General features: G+C 37.3%; 1 protein-coding gene across 2 annotated transcripts in view; it reads left to right on the top strand.

The window, feature by feature from the left end:
• gpc6b (glypican 6b) overlaps positions 1-23,035 on the top strand; it is an 83,138-nt gene that overhangs the window by 18,473 nt on the left and 41,630 nt on the right. For both annotated transcript variants that reach the window (XM_051404994.1, XM_051404993.1), the window contains exons 2-4: positions 2,718-2,876; positions 11,972-12,363; positions 18,290-18,455. In XM_051404994.1, the coding sequence (XP_051260954.1) occupies positions 2,718-2,876; positions 11,972-12,363; positions 18,290-18,455 (717 nt within the window). The remainder of the gene's footprint in view (positions 1-2,717; positions 2,877-11,971; positions 12,364-18,289; positions 18,456-23,035) is intronic.

Raw genomic sequence — 23,035 nt, 5'->3', positions numbered from 1 at the left:
TGGAAATTCTACATCTGGTAAAGAAAATTACACTAGAAATGGAAGTACAGAAGAAGAGCGCAAAATAGAAGAACACAAAGCTAACACGGCCAGTATGATGGAATTACTACTAACTATGATTGCTTTTGAATTCATTTGACTCTCAAAATTACCCAGCTGTAATGACTTAAAAACTAGATCCTTTTCTAACAGATTGAATGTTATTTTTATCATTTAGTGCCAACGCATTTATATGTTTAAGATAATACAGACACTAAATACTTATCTCTGTCTCCATCTGGGGGTCAAAAAATGCAGCTGTCTCAGCATTTGTTCTGAAGGAAGGGTCTAACGGGATGACCCCTTCACTTCTAGGTCAGATTGAACAGGTGACACTCTGCTCTCAGTTTGAGTTTGCACTCAGGGGATTCAGACTGCTATTGAGTGTGTGCGAGCAGCTTTAATTATTACAAGTGTGGAAATCCCTCTAGACCTTTTTCACAGCAGCCATTTTAATATGAAATATTAGGATAAACACAGGTGTTACAAATTATATTAATTCATGCTCTATTCCATTAAGTGTAGGGTAGGGTATCTGTGTTTACTCTACTATTTCATGTCATGAGTAGCTGCTGTGAAAAAGGTTTACTGCTTGCTCTGATTTACACAATTCCTCTTGCATGCTAAAATACGCTCACGATTCTGTCCTTCCTCATGCACAAATCTAACTGTGCTCAAATCTGTGCCTGTGCACTCTCAAGAGTTGACTTGCAGACTGAGTAGCGCTCAAATTTGTTTTTTGCTTTCTCAAATCTTTTGTCATCAGTTCTTCCGTAGGTTTTAGACTGTGAAATGAAGAAATTAATGCTGTTACAGACCAAGTCTGCTTTATCTATGGCTCTTTGAAAATAGCTGCTTGGGAAAATGGAATGATGTAGATCATTAACTTTTGATTCTCTTCAGTGTTTCCCCAATGTCATCAATTATGTAATGTGCAAGAGAATATTTTAAAAGAGTGTATCTGTTCTCCCTTGTCAATGGTAGGCTACTTCTGTCAGACCAAATGGGAAGAAAGAACCATTGTTCTTCTTCTGTAAAATCATAAGAATGATCCTACATGGCACAAGCTGTTGTTTTACTCTGTTCATTTCCTATTGCATATCTCATTTGAGGTGGGATAAATGGTCAAGAAACAAGAGTTTGATCTCGGTGACATTTCAAATCTCAGTTAGTTTGTGAACTACTGAGAAACCAAGGTAACCCTAAGAATAGGATTAACTATAATTCATTGACATGTGGTTTATGCACTATACTCTATGGTTTTGTTTAAAAGAGATCAAGTGTTTAAAAGGGTATCTAATGAACTACAATTCCCTAATTCCAATGTATTATATTTAATCATCTACACCGCAGCCTTTGACATCACAACATGGTTGCAAAAAAGTCAAATTATTCTGCTACTCTTTTGTGGTGCCATGTCTCAAAATTATGCAATTTATGTCTATGGTAAAACAAAACCAAAAGCAAAATTTAAAAAATGTGTAAACCAGTGTTGCCAAACTATGGAATGCTGCTAAAGCCTGCCCGTAAGACGCTAAATGCCACTAGATTACGTCACTTGCTAATCTGCATATTTGTGATGTCACTGTGTAAACATTGTCCGGACACTGGAATACACTCACTTTTTTAAACGGTGTGAAAAACAAATAACAAAAAACTCAGGACAGAAAATGGGGTTTGGTGATTGAATGTTGGGTATGTGAATGTGAACTAGCTGCTACATTAAGCACTTTTTTGAAAAAAAACATTACTTCCAAGGCCAAGGGCTAGAATATCAGAATATCAGCAACCTTGGGTTATAGGTCATGAAAGAGCCCAATTAACACACATACATGTACATACACCTTAGTATACACATTTAATGCACAGGACCAATATACACTTCTCCTTATGTCAACCATGCAAACACTACTCCATTCACATAAAACCCCTTTTCTCTGGTGTTACTATTGAAGACATTTTTCTTTATCATATAACTAGGACTTGGCTCCGTGCTACAAGAACAATACTGTTTGTTTAAAATGGTGAGGATGCTGTTACTTTGCCTGGGACATGCAGCTTTAGCTTCAATCTTTTAGCATGATATCATGTATATAGCCAACAAGAAAACATTAAAAAGTCACCCGGAGACAGCATTTTCAACCAACTGAAACTCAAAGAATTCTGGGTAGTAAATCTTCAGCAGTTATCATTTTAAAGTGCATATGTACCATGCATGAACAGTAAGTAAGGAGGGGTTGAGGCTTAGCAACCCGCAGTTGCACTGCCGCTAATTAAGACCTGATGCTGTGATTGTGCAACAACAATCTTTTCTTGTAACATAGAAGGCTTATGGGAGAACATAAAAGTTAAATACTGTTTTCAGCTTAAATGATTGTGCATCCAAAATGAGACCTGTTGCTATAGAAGTTTCATTGAATATTTGAGTAATCTTAAGCATCAAGGCTGCTGAAGTGAAAGCTCTGGATTTTAGAGTACATTTTATATTGATGCCATAATGCAAATTTAACTCAGAATTAGGGGACTTAAGAATAAGACTGAGATGCGGAAAGAAAGGATTTCTTGAAATGGTGCAACGGTGTTGGAATTGTTCTAATTCTGTATACCCCAGTCATGTTACATCTATTTGAGTCACTTTTGGTATAGATACAAAAACAGTTTCTCTGTCTATTTTACAGGTGAACATCTTCGTGTCTGTCCTCAGGGAAACACATGTTGCACCCAAGAAATGGAGGACAAATTTGGCCAACAGAGTAAACAGGACTTTGAGAATCTTGTTGATGAAATGAGTCATGAATTGAGAAGCACGTTTGTTTCCAGACATAAGAGATTTGATGGTAAGTCTGTTTTGCCTTCATTTACACTCATTCATTTTTCTATTTTCTCTCCCTTTTTCAACAGTTGTAATGGTCAGTCACTGTATAACAAAATGCTCCAAAAAGAAAAATCAAAGGATTTGAAACTGTATGAGTTAATTTGAAAAGGTTCACTGTTTGTAGCTCTGTAGCTGTCCTCCCTAAAGAGGAGACAAGATGTGGAAATCTTATTAATATGCCTTGGAGTGTGGAACCTTCTTATTGGATTAGACAAACATGGCTTCTTTCACAGCGGATTGACAACTTGAACAGCAGTACAAAGCCAAGTTTTACATTATTAAGATAGTTTGGTGGTCTTATGCTGTGTGTGATCTTGTCTTAGCCCCATGGTGACTGTCTTGACCACCAAACATCCACTGAGCTTCTGCAATGGGAGGGGATGTACTCATTACTGAACCAAGCCTCACTCTACCTCTCTTCCCTCTTGGTATCCTTCTCTATGGAGTCAGCTCCTTCTAGTTACAGTTTAATGAGAAATAATAATCCCTCCAGCTCCCAATATTATGCTGCGTGGGAAGCAGCAGCTTATCACTGTGGACAATGGTGAAGGGTGGTGGAGGTGAAAATTGTCAAGCATAGCCACCTGTTAGCATTGTCAAACAATTTATTAGAATGAGTTCTAATTAAGAAACCTCTGAATTATTTTTCTCCAAGTGAATGACAGGACACAACGTAACTCTTTTGAAATTGTTTTGTTTCTTATATAAATAAATAATATTTGGTTATAATAATTTCCTAATGTAGGCCTACATTAAGAATGATGAGGTACATAATATGAAAAGATGCTGTCCAATATTATTAATAGTACTTATCCCTTGGTATATACTGTATAACAAGCCCCTGTGTTTAAAACCAAAGATCAGATTTTGCTTCCTGTTGCTGATAAATGTGTAGTTAAATCCTTTCCATATGAATAAATAGCAAAGCTGCCTGTAACCATCAAACTTTGGCAACTGAAAGGATGGGTAAGAAAACTTCTTATGATAGCAATCTCCAAAATAGTGGTTACAAAGAGCTTTACAGGAAATCACAAAGTATAAAGTTCTATGATCAAGCCAAACAAAACAAGAGAGTTTAAAGTTTACAGATGCTTTATAAAAGTGTCCTGAGATGTTTGCGGGAGGCTACTCTACAGTCAAGGAGCAGAAACATAAAAAAGCAATGACCTGAATAGGAGGGTATCGTACTGCCATTTACAACTACTCTACCACTGTGGTTGACAGTTTACATTTGAAATTGAATTAAATTAAGCAAATTATTTCTGCAGTATATGGATCACATGTAGTATGATTAATACATTATCTTGACTACCTGTAGCATGTATGCCTATACAGCTGCATATAAACAAACATCCTGCTTTAATGTAGGAACACATGCTCATAAACACGAAAAACATTATTATCAAATCATGCATATTATTACCGTGCTTGCTGACATTTTTCTGCTCTTTATTTTAAATGATTGCTTGCTTGTCATCTGGAATTCAAATAAGAAAAACAAACAACAATATATAACTGGGAAAATAAAGGGGCCATGAGTCTTGAATTTCCTCTGAATTGAAAATTGTATTGCCAGTGCAGAGCTGAGACTACTGCACTGATGGTACACAATATCAGACTCAACAACGGCAAAACAATACGTCATTGACACAACACACAGACATGGTTTCACAGATTTTATATAACTTCTTATTTTATCTCAGGATTGAACAGCAACACTCCCAAAATATTCAGTTAATCCACAAGTATTTTTGATCTTTATCCAGTAGGAGGTCAAAGCATAGATTTTCATATTGGGCTATCTAAATATATCCAATGTCAATAACTGAATAATGTTTGAGTGATTAATAGTGCAATTTGATACTCACCAGTCAATGTCTTTTCTTTCCAAGCTCATTCCTTTCAAACTATTCAACATAATATATGAAACAAATACTATTCAGTTACAGCATGCAACTCTCAGATGATTGCACATTGCCCAGAAACTCAATGTCACAATGCCTGGGTGATGTCTGTCTGTTTTTTCCAGGAATATACACTTCTTTAGCTCACATGTGATTCCTGGAAGCGTGCATAAATAAATAAGTGTTATTTTGATCAGCTGCTGTCAGGATAGTGAATGTCATAAGGAGGACTCCAGTGAGGGAGGAAATGGGGTTTGTCCAGCAGCACTTAGATGCATGACTCCAGGCACCCTTCTTCCTCTTGGGGTTTACTGCCACTCTCCATAATTTCATCAGTGTCAAAGCAGATACCATATGCAGGTTTCAGCTCTGTTGCCCTCTGCTGTCTGGAGACTTCGTGTCTGCTGAGGGTCTCAGCTGACCACCCGCTCAGGAAATCTGAGATATTGATCGCTAGATTTGAATTTCACCCTTATCTTTATGTGTCATTAAATGAATCTGAGTGGTTAAAGTTGTGAGGTTATTAGTTTTGAGCAGGAGATATCAGATGAGATTTAACCAGCAAGTAAATATCACGAACAAAAAAGTATGTGAAGCATAATTTGTATATTATATAAGATTCTGTATTTATACTGAGTCTGCACATTGTTAAAGATCCAAACAATAGAGAGCAGTTGTTTTAATTAGATTCTCTTAACCATTTATTTAGCACCTGGCTATGGAGTAACACCTACAGTATCAGTATATGTGTATATGTTTTTCTCTTTATGCAGAGTTTGTGATGAGTGCTACTGTAGCTGACAGTAGCTGGCCAGCCCACGCATACCTGACACCATAGCCTATGTGTCACAGTGAGAGGGCACAGTCTCGACTACGCCGAGACCATCCGGGCAGATATACAGAAATATCCTCAACAACCCGTGTTACACAGTACAGCTGTGTGGATCAAACAGCATCATCTGAAAATTGTATGCCAAACTTGCAGTGACTGTTACTGCAATTTCTTAATAAAATCATGTCTGAATATTCTCATTGTTTTTACTATAATACCCCTAAGACCCCAGGAAACAACAGCTTAAAGACATTAGAGAAATGGCTGGTGCAGAGAATTCTTTTCTACTTGCTCATTAAAGACTAAGTCAGGGGTCTTAATTGCTAATCAATTGTTGGTCCTCCTCTGACCATGGTGCTGGGTAGCCAAACAGAATATTAATGTGGTCCACCCTCCGCCATTGATCTGTTGGAGTTACTGACTCGCACTCTGTTGTCACTTCTCAAAAATATCCTGGCAGTCTATTAAGGCAATATTTAGAAACTGCCACAAAATGGCATCAGTTGTATTGCTGCAGACAGAAAATTGCACACTGGGTCAAATACCCAATACCCAATACCCATGTTTAGAAAACCACCAAAGTCAATGGTTTGATTGTACCCAGTGTTATTGTTATTTTTTGTTATCCCTGTTGAGAAATTTATGCCAACTAAAATATGTCACTACTTGTAACAGTTTAAAGGTAAAACTTCTGTCTGACACTGATTTTGGGAAATAACCCAACATTAATATTAAAAAATAACTCCTCAAAACAACTAGTATTTTAAGTTAACTCTGTTTTGCATTGGTGCTATATTGATCAGAACTGGGTACGTTTTTACAAGTGAGTGAGTAAAACCTAAAGCAGCCATTGTCCAGGCACCCTTGAGCAAAGCACTTAACCTGAAATTACTCCTCAAAAGCTGCCAACCATAGAAGGCCCGGCGCACTCTGCTGGCCAGCTACCAGGTGTGGATGCGTGTGACTAGATGAATGTGAAGCTAGGTGGTGCTGAAAAGGGCATGCTTGCTCAGCAAAACGCTTCCTCTGTTAGGAAGTCCTATTGGACTATTCAGTTGGAGACTGGAAGAGTAGAAATGCAACAGAATCTCTGCACACGATAGGGTTTTTATGTGGAAACACATGGGACTGTAGTAGGATTTCTGATTGAGAAGCTGCAATGTTTGTAAAAATATATAAGATTTCACAGGGCTGAGTGATGGAGGGCAGTGTGTGAAATCCCAGTTGAAGAAATGATGAGTAGGAATTGCTGTCTGTAAACACACGTTTCAAAGTTGGCCCCTCCTCCCCGGCTCAACGAGAAAGAGAAAGGGAAAGCAGCAGTGGTCGAGCGAGCTAGAGAGTGAATGAAGAAAGGCAAACAGTGTTAGCGAGGACAAAAGGGTGAATCAGATAAATCAAATGTGAATTTCTGAATATTTCATGGCAGTTATGTTCTAAAGTACAAATAAACACGTCCTCACATCCACGCAACCCTGCGGGAAGGAGCAACGATGTGTAGTGTGTGTATTGTTAGTTTCATGTGCAGGCATGAGAGCTCAGGGAGGTTGCATACCAAGCCGTGTGTTATTTAATTATGCAGTTTCCATAATCACTAAGCAAAAGATGGGCTACTTCTTTGATTGGCTGTAGTCCTGTTGGAGTGGCTCTGCTAAATAAAAGAGGTTTGCAGTTTACTGAGGGCAGCTTTACTGATAATTTACTGCAAGATTTGACAATTTGTTGCTTACAGGAATGTGTATTACATAGATAACATCTGACACATGATCAAAAATGTCTTCTTATACTAAATGAATTGGCTTTATTGGTGTGCAATTGCACAGAAGCTATCCGAGGCAGCATTTACAATGGTAGATCATTTTTATATGCAGTATTTTAGTTAGTCCCTCAAAGAATTTATAATTTTATATTCAGTTGAATTAATGAGAATTCAGCCAGTTTCTTGCATTTCTGAGCAGTTCCAGAATATTTCTGCAACAAGTTTTCAAGTTTTCAAATTGGAAGAATGCATAAAATAATCCAATTAAGATTTTACTAGAATGAGGACTAACACAGTCCAACAATCCAACTATACGTCCACCAAAGTTGTTCTCTCAGGCATAGGGTACTCCCAGGTTTACCCCCTAGGGTCCCATTCTTCCAATTTTAAACACAAAATGAACAAAAAGTTTTTTTCATCAGCTTTTATCAAGAAAGCCTCTGCAAATACATTTTTGCCTGAAATTTTCACAAACATTTATTTTTGTACAGATTGGTAAAGGTTTTACCTTTGACAGATAAAGGTGAACAATGAACTATGTTCCTGAGATTTTGCTGTAATTAGATTATCTTATGGTACTGATTCTAAAATTGCACTCTTAAAAAACATCTAGCTTATTGTAATCAGTTGCTTAGAATTTAACTGTGCTGCTGTATGAACTATTCCTCAAATTTTAATGGTGTTAAGCCATAGCCTACGATATGGATATCCATTTTAGGTGTTGGTTGCTGCCTAAGTTATGCTTTTGATTACTTTGTTTATGCACAAATATATATATAGATTTCTGCCTGCACAGATGTCAAATGTGGTCTAGTGAGAATGTGGCCCAGCAAGCTAATGCCACAGTTTCCTGACCACACTGTTTTTTTTTAATCATAGATTGTAATTACTCAAATTAAGAATAGTGAAGTGTGGCGGAAAACCAACCATTTTTATCCTCCTAAGTTATGGCTGGTCACAGTTCAGGAGACTTTGCAGTAATTAATTCTGCAGGAAACTTCCCACAAGGTTCCTCACAGGTTGGTTATGTGCTTAGGACCAAATCAAGTGGACTCCATAGTCTCTGTGATTTGCTGGTAAATGAAAAGCACTGAACTTGCCTTTTTCCCTCATCCAGCTCAGATATTTTAAATAGGAATGCTCTGTTTCAAGAATGCCAGAATAGAGACTACTGACATCTCTGACATCTAGGAGAGCATCTGTCAGTAGGTTTCTGTGAGAGCAAGCAGCTGTGGAAGCACAGAAACACAGGCTTTCTCTTTATCACACAGAGAATGGCTCTGTGTAACCTCTGTGCAGCTCTGTGCGCACAGTGAGGAATTGGAGCCAAACTGAGCTTTATCAGTGAAATGTAATGAACTCTCTGCAAGTTGGAGTATTTGAATAACCCCTGTCCAGCATTTCAGCATCATTATCCTCTGTTTGCAGCTCTTGCAGCTGTTAATTTGGACAGACCTCTTAATTACTAAGACGTGTTAATGATTTATGAAAGCTTTCCAAATCATTTTTAGTCTCTGACATTTCACTACATTTGCTATTATAAACTATGATCCCTCTCATGAATTGTCACTAATTTGATTAAGTTGTCTTTTTTAACTAAATATTTTAATCACTGAATTATACTGAGGTCATCCATAATGTAATTATTCAATGTAATCACTCCAAAACAGAGCTTAGAATTACATCCAACATACTGTCCACATTAACTATAAATTTAGCTTTAATTACATTGGTTATATTCAATTAATATTTCAGCTGATGCACTGGGCTAAGAACTTGACTGCATAAGATGTTTTTTTCCAAAATGCACATTTTTAAAATGAAATTAGTTTTGAAGCCTTCATTAATCAGTCTGCATATCGCTCAGCACCACTGACTATTAAAAACGAGTTGCTGAAGCACAAATCATGCTTGGAGCTCATATTTAAGTAACTGCTCACTGTAGACTTTCATTTACTATAGTTTCAAGAATGCTAAAAAAGAACCATACTGTGGCCAGCATAACAAGTCTTTCATAGTGTATGTAAAAGAAAAAGTCATGTCCTCTTAAGAAAGCAGTGTGAAAGTGAAGCTAATTTTATCAGGTCCCCAGAGGACGTATTACAGTTTACACTCACTGGTACCTGATAAGACTTGCTAATGAACATAATTAATTGTGATAACAATAGAGAAAGCAAGTCTTTAACAAGCATATAGTATGTGATAAATCAGAAGCAGGTTTGGACTGAATAGATTTATGCAGGATTAGAAATCTAGCGTTTCTACTGTGACAAATGTCATAAACTCACATCAAGTGAGTTATTATAGCTGCTTGTTGCAGATAAAAATACATTTGTCTGTCAGGTACTAACAATTTATGAAATATCATCCTGTGTGTTCTATACCTTGCAGATGAGGCATATTTTTCATATGCAACATATCTGTTGGTGAGCAACAGCTCTTTATATAACTAATCAGATGTGATTTGGTCTTGTGTAATTGAGAGTCATGCCATTTTGTTGCTCTGCTGCTGTAATCTGTAAACTCACCTGCTTTGCGGAACACTAATGACCACTTCAAATCCATTACAGTTTTGTCAGGGCTATTCTTATGAGTGACTGTAATGTGCATTGCTCAGAGAGATGGATCTGTTAGTGGATATGTGAGATCAGAGTATGTCATGTGACTGTGAATTGCTTTACAGATGCTAATTCGGAACACACTTATTGTGAGAAATATAAGGGTGTTTATATTAACACTGGACCAAATTATTATTTTTAATGTGAAAGGTGTTCCCACAGACAATTATCACTGTAGTCATTCAGGTCATTGCTTTGGTAGCATCAGGTAGCTGTTTCAGTGACAAAACTCTAATAAACCCACTGCACTAAAAGTAAACTTCAGCAAGTAGACTTCATAGTAGTAGAGTTAGTTTATTTCGTCACTGTATAACAGAATCACTGACGTCTCGTTGTCCAAAACACAGAATAAATAACTTCCAACTTCACTATTACAAATACTGGCGGACTTATCAATATGATGGATGATAATATTAACAGTTACTTACAAATTAACTCGCTCCTCCACCTGTAGAGTCCTGTGATGGTGTTGGTGGCTGTGTTTGGTCCCAGTGTCAGCCCGGCTTAGTTGCCCTACTTTGGCTAAGCTTCCGGCCTCACTCCCCAGCAGTCCAAAGCCTGTGGTTTAAACAAACCTCCCTGTTACTTCTAGCTCCCAGTCCGGGTACAGTCAGCTAGGACCCCTATGCTAGTGGCAGCAGCCCATTATCAGTTAATGCGAGCACATGCAGCAGAGCTGTGTTAGGATTTGTGTTACAATAATTTACCCAATGACAAAGCAAAGCTCCCGCTTTACGCCCTTTTTGTTTTTCTGCGAATATCCGACTAATGAAAAGTGCGTCGACTAGGACTGTTCTCGTCAACTATCAGTTACCTGACTATTAGGGGACAGTCATAGAAAACATGCATATGAGTATTATATTCCATTTCTGCCATTAGATCCTCCTAAATGTTACACACTGGACCTTTAACTATTTGCTAACTATTATCAACTTTATGAAGTGATAATATGTTAACGCTTTGTCTACAGCTCTTTCCACTACCTCCAAGTGGCCAAAAAATCAATCAATTCATGTTGCTTTATAGCTTTGGATTGGGCATATTACCCTATAAAAGCATTAATTAAGGAGTATAAAAGACTTTCTGTAATCTCTGCCATCCTTCACAGGATTGGAGTCGCCTCTGACTAGGCTTGAACTATTTCACTTTGCAGTTAAATGTGCAGAGTTTTGAAGCCTATTTAAATTTTAATCTCAGTCCTTGAAAGCCAGGACTATCATTATGGATAGCAGATGGTCAGAAATATTATCATCTCATCCCAATTTCTGGTGAGTCATAGAGGTCATGAGGCAAACAACAAGTGGTACCTAAAATGGAGCTTGCGGAATGACTGCACACCATACAGACAAACTGTATCGTGGAATTATAATCATTTTGAAGGATAATTTATTGCACTTCATCTGACAGCCTTATGCTTCCTGCATATTGAGAAATATGCCTTGAGCAATAGCCTATATGTCCTTTCTATCAGGGTACAGGAATGTATTTTGGGTTTAGAGGTGAGATATGGACAACACAGACCTCATATAATGCAAACACAGAACTTATTGCTTTCCAGAAATATATGAGGAAGGCTCCCATTGCAATGTCAATAGTGGTTTATCGGAGATAAAAATCAACAAAGCTGTGAAGTCTTCAAAATGAAATCAACATCAGAAGCCTTAATTGATTTGCTATTTTGGTATTTTTTGGTTGTCGGCGTGTTTGCTGTTGGCATGGCAATCAAGCAGACTTTCCTTTTTAAGCAGCATTCTGTCTTGCAATCAGAAACATCTAATGTCATTTTGCCGCATTTCTATTTTAATCTGAAATGTAGGCAATGTTCCCGGTGCATCTTATCAAGCCATATCTATGTATGCCATGTACAGTATAATCTATACTAATGCAGTTGCACATGAAAGTAAATCAGATGATAAGCAACACTTTTCTTTCTTCTTAAACCAGAATTCTTCCTGGAGCTACTGGAGAACACAGAGAGGTCCCTGAATGAGATGTTTGTGAGGACTTACGGCAAGCCTTATATGCAGAACTCTGAGGTCTTTGAGAACCTGTTTGCCGAGCTGAAGCGCTATTACACTGGAGGAAATGTTAACCTGGAGGAAATGCTTAATGACTTTTGGTCGCGGCTGCTGGAGCGTATGTTCACGCTGCTCAACTCCCAGTATGTCATCACTGAGGACTATCTGGAGTGTATCTGTAAGTACACCGAACAGCTCAAGCCCTTTGGAGACGTGCCCAGGAAGCTCAAGGCTCAGGTTACCCGGGCATTCATCGCTGCACGCACATTTGTCCAAGGGCTCTCTGTTGGTCGGGAGGTGGCCCAGAGAGTGTCTAAGGTAAAAGTGCTCACCGCTTTTAACTCAAAATTTTACTGTATCATAAAACACCTGATCGACTTTTTGCTTCTGTCATTTATCTAACAACCATACTTCATCAGATTTCACTTGCTGATTCTGTTGGAAAACATTCAGTGTTTGACCTCAGCTGAAATTAAGACTTACTATGTATCCACCCCCCCCCCACACACACACACACACACACACACACACACACACACTCTAACCAGCCCAAGGTCTTGTTTGGTGTTTCTGCAGCAAGCACACATTTCCCCCTGGTTTCTCTACTGCGAACAAGTTCCTCCCAGATACTTTTCTGACTAATGTGTTCTCTCTTGGTGCATGTCTTGAGGAAGTTTTGGGCTCAAGGCGGCTTGTTCAGGTGTTGTCTAGAAAACATTGTTGAAGGGTATGTGGATTGCTCAGGAGAAATGCCCAGACAATGAAAAAGGAGAGAGAACATATTTCTACCATCACTGTTTATTGCTCTATTGCCTAATATTTGTTCACCCAGTACACAGAAGCCATTAATCATGCTGTAGCCTTAGTATTCTGTTTGATGCGATGTAATCTTAATGCAGCTTCTGCAGTATATCATACTGCCCTGGGAGTGTGTGTAGTTTTGATCATGTACAAAGTAAGATTAAAGGAAAAGCAAGAGGGTTGAGGCTTGGATTTAGTCACACTCAACAACAACAGGGCTGTTTCTACACGTGTTCTTATGGGATGAGAGAAGCACTGATAAACACCACGCTGCAAATCCCCTGCCACCCTGGTTTCCTTTCACTACTGTATTGATATCAGATATATTGAATTATCAACACTATTATAAATATTTATAGACCTGCTGTACAGTAAACAGAAGCCAATGAAAATATAGTAACCCTCAATCATCGGAGACAGAGGGAAAGGCACTGGCTGTTCTCTAAAAAATCCAACATTCATTTTCTTGTAGTCCCACCATGGTGCACTCAGTGAACTTTAACCACATTCCCTTCACTGTGTGTGTCAGCCCCCCCTCACCAGTAGTAGCGGTAAGGCTCATTTGCCACAGAGGATGTGTTGTTAGTATGCGTTTACTGAGTTACACTCTGCGTTTCTTACAAGCCAGCATGTCCCAGCTTCACCTCTTGACATTTCAGTGAGACCTGAGATCCAGGTCATGTGTCTGGGACTGTAGCCCTTTGATCCCTCAGGGTATAAACTCATCACGAGGGATTGGGTGTAAGCATAATGGAATAAGACACCCTGCTAGAGGTGACTATTGCACAGTGCTAAGATGTGACACCCATGCTTATTGCTGCTGGGATATATATTGAATTAAAGTAGATGATGTAGTACTTTATTTCCTTTCATGGCTTAGGAAACAAAACAAAACCCAACGGAGCTTTGAGAAAGCAGAAACTTGTTTCTAGAGTCTGTATCTCACAAACAAAGCTGATACTTATCCCAGCTCATTACCCATAAAACAGTACAGCTGCTTCTGTTTATTTGTAAGCAATTAAAATCATATCATCTTTCTGGTTATTGAAACTTAAAATATTTTAAATTCTGGGAGTGACTAAAAAGAATAAGTTTGTTATCTGACTGCACTTACTGTAGTAAGATGGCAGGGATTTGACAGATGCTGTATTTCCATTAAACCCACAGTGACCGTTAATGGGCTGAATCAACTTTGCGAAATGAAAGTATTAAAATATTGCACAGTAGTTGCCAGTGTATCTGTTCCTAAGTGAACCATTCCCACAGGAGGATTCATTCATTCAGTCACTTAATTGCATTTCTATTTTATACAATAGAATGAAGAAAAGTCCATTTGTGCATTCACTTCTATTATTACTAGCGTTAATTAATATCATTTGGAGGATTTTCAAAGCTGACATGTATATGTGTGGAATTATAAGGGTGTGGAGGGAAGACATTTTTTATTGATAAAATGGTAAAATACAACTATATCACAAATTAAAATGATGAGTCATGATGAAGGAAAATTATTTACTCAGTTACAAAGTTTGAAATTACATATTAGATCATTTCTCTTGACAATGTCTAAACAATGATTATTTCTCCTCATGACCTCTAAATCTGTTGAGAACAAGTTCTAAAACCGTCTATTTTGTCAGGCTGCCCTACACCTGTGTCAGGTGTGATGGATGTTGGCAGGAGCATTTTTAGAATATTCAGTGTCAAGTTAGTATGTGACAAGTCACAGCAGTAGTCTGTGAGGTGATGTGTGAGGGTTGTGTGTATCTGAGCCTTCCTTGTAGCCTGACTCTGTGGGGCTACAAAAATACCCCCACTGCTCTCATTATGATACTTACCACAAGGCTGAAAAAGAGGCAAGCGTCCAAGCACATCAAACATTAACACATATCGCCAAGATCAGGTCATTTGTCTTATCTGCAGAACTGGAGAAGGTCATCCATGTTTTTGTCTCCTCCAGGATTAACTACTGTAACTCACTTTAGTCTGGTCGTAGCAGGTAAAATATCCACTGACTGATAAGACAAAATGTTGCTGCCAGAATTTTATCACATCAACAAACAGAATACTGGCACTCACAGATAAATAGCGGTCTTCTTTATTGTGGGCAAAACAAGAATGCATTTTCAGCTAGAAGCCATCATTAGCCTAATCAAAACAGCAGAAATAGTGGTTTATATTAGCAGGTGAGGTTCAAACATCAGTCAGCAAAGAGAATATAATTGCATGCAGGATCCATATGTGAATTATTATGGCCTGCATTAAAGAAGAAGGCTATCTGTGAGTGCCATTATTCTGTTTGTTTTGATCCTAGCTATGACTGATACAGTGTTTAAGATTGGGAGCTGTGTGCGCTGCTCCTTTTCACAAGATGTTTTATCACATTCCAAGAGAATTTACCTATCTTTGCTGCAACAAACTTCCCTCTGTTTTAGAATTGGTTTTAAGATTTTATTGCTTGTTTTTAAAAGGTTTGCTTGGTCAGGCTCCTGCTCTGCGATCGGTTAATTCCCCACAAGCCTTATTGTCGATTGAGATCTTTTGGCAGGGCTCTTTTAGCCTTTTAGTGGATCCAAAATATGTAATGGGCCCTTGTTGTCTGGACCTCTCAAGCAGACATAATCATATTTTAAGTCATGAAACTCTTATTTTTTTTGTTGTTGTTGTTTTTGGAGGAATTATAATTGGCAGTTCATTATTTTTATTTATTTATTAAACCATCTGTTGCTGATTATTTGTTTTGCTGCAAATCACCATATAATAGTGTTTTGAAAAGCGTTTTATAAATAAGTAAAATGTCATACAATCAGATGTCACTCAGAGTTAAACTTTTAGCTAAAAAACATTATATGACAGTACAGTTTTTTTTAAAGTAAGATACTCTTGAGCTACTGTAGAAACATGGCGGTTCAGCATGCCGGATTCCATGGAAAGCGGAACCACGGATGTAGATAAAAATGTCTCATTCTAAGGTTATAAAAACACAACGATTCCAGGTGATTATACACTAATGAAAACATACCTATGAATATTAGATTCCATTTCTGCCAATAGATACTAAATGTTACACACTGGGCCTTTAACTGATTCTGTGGTTGCTCAGCAACAACAACGCAACAAAGGATTACCAAGAATGTCAGCCTTGCATCTATCAGGTTCATAGGTTTCCACTAAAAGAATGAAAAAGCACTCTGTTGAGATAATACAGTTACTTTCAGTTTTCATTTCATATACTAAAACTCATTCTTTATGTGGCTTGGGGTATGCTATCATACCTTAGTTTTCATACAAGTAAAGAAGCCTATGATGTGTTGTGTCCATCTTCTCACCATGCACACGTACTCACATAATGCAAGGCCTATGGTAATAAAATGTGATAGGAATTTCTTATCTTCAGGGTCTTTAAATTACATCCATTTAGCAGAAGCTTTTGTCCAAAGTAATGTATGCAAAGTGCATTTTCTTTAAAGATTGTTGGTGCCTATAGTCCCTTCTTAAAAGTGTCATCACTGTCTGTGTTTAATTTTTTTCTTTTTTTTGTAAAGCAATGAGACATTAGTAAGTGCTTGCATGACCTGTCTGTATATTCTTGAAATGTGGGTTTTCAGCCTGAAAGATGTTTAATAAAATGATTGTTGGTGCATTATGGAACGCATTAGCTGCAACCCAGGAACTGTCGCTTCAAACTTCTTGACAGGGCTCCAGAGTGGAAGCATTTGAGTGTTGAGTATAAAAATTTTAGTGCAACACACTCTTTAGAAATCTGTAAAATTCCCAGGTCACACAGTCAGTTTTGTATTATATCTGAAATATCTGAAATGTCACTATAGTAGCTTACGCATGGCGTAACAGAAAATCACTCATAAAATGTTGCACTTTTGGTGTGAATCTAATACAGCAGAGAACAGCTAATTCAACTAAAGATCCGCTGTTTCCTGTAGTTTGTTCCCACCATACCTACCCCCTTATACCAATAACACCAAAGTGACCTACAGTCTATTCAAGTCGTACCAGTCAAGTTAAGTCGGTTTTATTTACAATAAACAAATTGGGGATTTTAGAATAAGAGGGCTTTACAATTTGTACACTTTACCGCACTCCCTATCCATTGACGCATGAGCTTTTTCAAGAAAAGAGCCTGAATGAGTCGGATGCTTAGTTTGGATCAGCTGCTTGCACTTGGATGGTCAGAGTGCCACAGTGCCTCATTAGGCTGAGAATTCGTCTAATTTGTCTCCCTGAAAGGACTGAAGTATAGATCTGCACACCTTTTTCATTGTTATAAATCTGTCTGAGGTGATAATCTGTCTTTGAAACATGTCATGTTCAGTGAGTTGTATATGAATGTGTATGTGGAGCTCACTTTTGTATTAATATAGCCTCATTCTATGAAACCAATTCGAAAAACTCAATTAGTGCCACAATTGATTGTTAAACTGACTCATTATGTCGTTTTCCACTCTCTTTAATTATGAAATTAATTGTGGCTAATGTATTCGTTTAATTTCACCCACTTTAATAATCCAGTGGTTCTGACCAAAACCACTCAAATGTGAACTGAGATAGTGAGTATACATCTATACGAACACAACATAATAATACATCTGTGTTAGCATTGATCATATGTCCAGAAATACATTATTTTGTTGCAACATTTCTAAACTAATGTTTGTAAAAGAGCATGTGTGGTTGCTGATTTATACACTGAAATTATCATCAAATTATTAACAGAACCCTTTTTTTAGGGCTGTTTTTATGAAGATGTTAAACAAATACTGGTTCAATTTAAGAGTTTTGAGATCTCAGTGGCAGTGTGTGCTATTTATTAGTCTGGTTTTTTTTTATTTCCTGTATGTGTGTTTATGACTGATGAAACTTCACTGCCTTCTTCAAACTCCACCTGTCACACAAAATCATATTTTTTTTTATATGTAAAGTAATGGAAATTAAAACAGAGAAAGATAAATTACTGAAAAACAAAATGCCTGATAGCTAGTTCTGGCTGCTGAGTATTTGACATATAAATGCAGCTCTAATTGTCACACAGACACAAACATTCAAAAGTCTTTGGTCAGCAGAACATCTCTCTTGTCTCAGCTCTTGTGGCATTTCTGAACGCGCACACTGATATGAATCTCTGACTGCAGCCTTTTTCAAAATACTAAATTGACAATAGAATTCTGCAGTGTTTAAACTGCGACAATTAGACAAATATTTTTTTCTGGAGAACTCACTCTTCTAATTGCTAAGAAATCTCAATTGTGGTGTGTTTAGGCAAAGTGAGTTACATTGCGAAAAAAGAAAATGACAAACATTAAAATCCTCATGGAATTAATGCAATCATTAAATGACAGAATGTGATTCAAATGATTATGGATTCTGAAGGAGCTGTCTGGGTTCTAATCTGCTAACCGGGCTGCTGTCACACTCTGTGCTCTTGCAGGTGAGCAGCACTCCAGCATGTATCCGAGCACTGACCAAGATGCTGTACTGCCCCTTCTGTCAGGGCATGCCAGCAGTTAAACCCTGTAAAAATTACTGCCTGAATGTCATGAAGGGCTGCCTGGCCAATCAAGCTGATCTGGATCCAGAGTGGAACCTGTACATTGGTAAGTCTTTTCAAGCGTTACTCCTTCACCTCGGTCCTGCTGTTCTGTTATTTCCCATCATATTAATTCAATGTTTTTATAAATATTTATGCCAGTGGCTCTACTGCATGGTTAAATGGGATTAATTGATGTGGTGGATATGTGGAAAAAAGCACAGAAAGCATGTTCCATCAACTTAGCACTCACTAATGAGACATAAGTAGATTCAATTTTCATGTTTATCATTTCTGTATGTATCAGCTACTACTGTTGGTCACTTTACACAGTGTTGCATGTTAATGGCAGGCTGAAGCCAACAAGTGATATGAATTAGTTTGAAAACTGTACCAAAAATAGTATAAGTTAAATAATCTTATAAGCTGCATGTTTTGTAACAGCAAACCACTGTATGACAATGAGCTGAAAGCTGCAGACGGGGGTGTTGATTGGGTGAGATCAGCAATAGCTGCGAGCAGCCCTTTTACATTGCAGTGAGTGACTAGATTCAATTTAATATCACAAATATTGCTTAATGTAGCTGTACACATTTTGTCTGTGTAAATACAGGGGCACTTTGAGGCCGACGTTTGATGGAAGCAAAGACAGGGCCTAATAATTTGAATCGTGTAAGAAATTGAAAACCAAATGGTGAAACCACAACTGAATACTTAATGTTGAATTTATAGAACTAATATATTTTTACTTTGTAAACCATCTATCTGAATTTACATGGTGTCAGTTTTCCTTTCTGAAAAATTTAGGAGGTTAAATTTCCCAATCAAGTATTGAGTTGCTTATAGCATTCAAATGATTATGGCCTTTTAATTCCATAATGTTCGGTGTTTCTATTGATCCCAGCAAGCTGAATGTGTGTAACTCTACAGTAAAGCGATTTACAATGGTTTTGATCAAAATGAACTGATAAATAAAATGTAAAAAGATGGCTCGGGTCAAAATGTTTACCTTGTAAGTCTGCAGGATTACAGAAATAGGTGTGTTATGTTGTTGAGTTTGACTTTCTATTTTAAGAGAGGTTACAGCTGGTGCTGTGTTGTTATCATGTTTTGACAACATCAGTTCAATTGACACACATTGGGACCTCAGATAAGAAGGCGCTTTATTTGTCATTCTTTTATCAACATTTTCCTGCATAATAAAAGATTTTATTCATGGGATTCTGCTCTCCTGCTGGGCTAAATGGGGACTTGTAATAGGGCAGAAGTGCACTGCGGGGAGTGTCAAGTTTTATGAAGGGAAGTTCAATGGGAACTTGTTCAGCTCTGAGACAAAAAGTACAAACATGAATGTAATATTTATATATTTATTCAATATTTCATAGAATGCCTTACACAGATGATTCCTGCTGTCATTTAGATCATCCTGTAGGCTTGAACTACAGCAATGACAGTGAAAACGTGACTAGGCTGCTGTCAGAAATAGGAGAAGGAGCTCTGGTTGTTCCTTGCTTGCCTGTGGCAGATAAAACATTGAAATCCAACCACTCAAAACTGAAATTGCATACTCGGGGTGTTTATAAAGAAAATATGACAAAGCAGTTTTAACTAAGAAGTTGGGATTTTTAAGCAGAATTATCCAAATTAAAATACAAGTTCTGATCCTGTTTCCATGCACTAATTATTTTGTTATCTCTTGTTATATGTAGAATACATGACCAAAAAAAGCATTTATATTTGTCTCTCTCTTTTTTTTCTTGTTAATCGTTGAAATGTTTTGAATGACTCATCATGCACACCGGGATGTTTACACAAATTGATCCAAGCAAATGTAATTTGTACCAACCAGTAAAGCCGTCCCATCATGTAAAAATACACTGTCAACCACCCCTCAAAATGATTCTCCTAACCACTCCGTTTCAAATATACCGCAAATTAGAAATATGTTGTACAACAGAAGATGCTCTAACTGCCTTTCACCAGGACCTAAAGTGATATTTATCCACTGTTTGGCAGAAACATTCATCACAACAGAACCCTCATATTTTATAAAGTGAGTGTTAGCAAACTGATTACACATCCAGCAGACTCAGGCTACTCTACAAATGTAGCTCACTCCCCTTTAGCTCTTGTTTAGTTTAAACTTAGTTTTTTTTTCTTGTTTGATGTTCAGTCCTCCTCACCAGTCCCTCATAATGTTTGGCACATGGCCATTTTACGCCTGGGGTTTTAGCATAAAACCAGCTTGTGTAAGCTTGTGACCTTGGAGCGGCTGCACAAAGTTTTGTGGCAGTCTTCGTGAGAGCAACTGGGACAGTATGGACCAGCGAACCAAAACAATGAGCAACTCAAACAGGGTGAAAGCCGAAAAGAGCTTCAGGGTGGAGAGTTGATTCTCAGTGGGATCAGCAGCACCACCAACATTTTCACAATACAGTCATTTGATTCCCTGTTAATATAGAAAATATCTCTTCATGGAGCTTTAAAGATAGATTTGATACACACATACTGTATACATGTAGACTTTGAGGACAACTGTGAGGAATAATAGTAAATAAAAGTGAATCCTTTATTTTCCTAGCAGATAACAAAATCATTAAGTCAAAGCATATAAGTTTTATTGTTTAAGTATGAAGTCTGAAGTCAGGGCAGTTTTGCTTGCTTTACAAAACACTGGAAAATAACCAGTTTTAACAGATTACTGCGATGATATACATATAAAATGTACTCTGCCTTTATCTATAGTTCTGTGACTATACATTGTCACATACACAAAATGTGTGGGTGTTTGCTTTGTATACATGCATTCAATAATGTGGAAGTGGAAACAGATCTGTTTCACAAATAATCCATGGTGGCCTGAATGTCTGTATGTTTTCAACAAGCACAGGGCAGAGCAGCTGCAGTGCGGCAGGGGAAAGGACGAGACTGACAGATGCCAGCATGTGTTATGTTGGGGATCTTTCCCCTAAAAGCAGAGGTGTAGTGGAGTGTAAACCAACATTAATGAAGTTTACCTACCCCTGAAAACTTGAAATAGCATATACTTTCAAGATTTCAGTACTTGCACTTCTACTTCTATCTTTTGTAAGCTCAGGGGTCTGTCATTTTGTCTTCCATTGCATTGTGGCATTTTCACATGAACATGGAGCAAAGCACCATCCACAAGTGGGAATAAAAGCAAACACTTTTCTGAGATGAACACTGCAAAAGGACTGACTGGTGCAGATTCCAAGGGACACACAAGATATTGGTAGTTCAGGCAGATCTGTTAGTATTTCAAAGCTGACATTTTCAAAAACTGATATTCTTAGCTAAGCTTTGGAATGATAATGTGGATGTATAATGAGGGTGTATTCAGCATATATTTGGACAGTCAAGCAACTCAAGAAACTTTGTGTATATACTGATAAAGTTCACTGCATATCCAAGTGAGCATTTTGAAAATGAACTACAAACAAAATTACAGATTTGATTTGCTCACTCCATCTTGTTGCAAAATAATACATATTATTAGATTTGTCTAATCCTCCATATCAACACTATTTTTATATAGTTTTAATTAACATGAAGATTATACTTGACATATTTTCCAGAACTACTGTATTTATAACCTTTACTTGGGCTTGTGGAAAGCAGTGTACAGGGACATAGTGCGCACATACATTACTGTTTCAGTTTAGGTTTATTTGTGTTATATTTTATGGGATTCTTACTTGTAGCTTTTTATAACATATTTGATTGAAAAGACATCCTTAAGTTCTTAAAAAAACCAAAGGCTGCCATATTTGATCTTTCCTAACACCAAAGTGGGAAATTTCTGTTGTGTTGACCTACATCATTAAACATGAGTTGTTGTGAAATTTAAAATAATTTAATAAAAAATTAATAAAACAACAGTGGCTAAATACATGAGTTAGCCCACTGCCTCACAGTACATGAAAGCTAAGAGATATCTGCATTTGACAAAAAGAATCTCAATATGTATTCAGTGTGTGCATACCTTTTTCGTTCACACAAATCAATCATTATTATTTAATATGTTGTTTGTTTAATTTTTGTATCGTATTTGTTGATAAATAAAACACTATATACTTGGTATATAATACAATATGGAATCATTTGGAGAAAGTTAACCTTTCTAGATACATTTCAATTTAATTAAGTTAAATTTTCATATTAGCTCAATGCTGAACCTTTATTTTGCTCACGCTGCATCTCCTGGCTTGTGATGTGTTACGACAGCAGCACATGACCTTTCATGGGGTTGGTGGTGATGCTGGAACTTATTATAGCATTTGGTAAAAGTCAGGGAAAATGTTTCAACAGGTCAGCAGTCTATCACAATCAGTGTGTGAACTATACAGTCCTTTTTTTTCTCTGTGCAATAATATAGGACTACTTGCTTTATGTCAGCACAGAGTTCACCACATACATATGTCAATAATAGCCTAATTTTACACATGATCCATGTTCAGAAAGAAAATAGAAATGCATGGAAAAAAACAGCATATGGTCTACATGAAGCCCCAAAATTTCACAAATAATTTTTCCGTGTCTTATTAGGAGGATTGCCTTGGCTTCCCTGTAGTAAGTTAATCACAATATTTCCAAACATTCCCACTTACACTCGCATTGACACACATT

This window comes from Dicentrarchus labrax, unplaced genomic scaffold, assembly GCF_905237075.1.
Source record: "Dicentrarchus labrax unplaced genomic scaffold, dlabrax2021, whole genome shotgun sequence".
In the NCBI taxonomy this organism is placed as follows: domain Eukaryota; kingdom Metazoa; phylum Chordata; class Actinopteri; family Moronidae; genus Dicentrarchus; species Dicentrarchus labrax.
The sequence above is the reverse complement of the archived record's forward strand: the minus strand, read 5'-3'. Positions and strand labels throughout refer to the sequence as shown.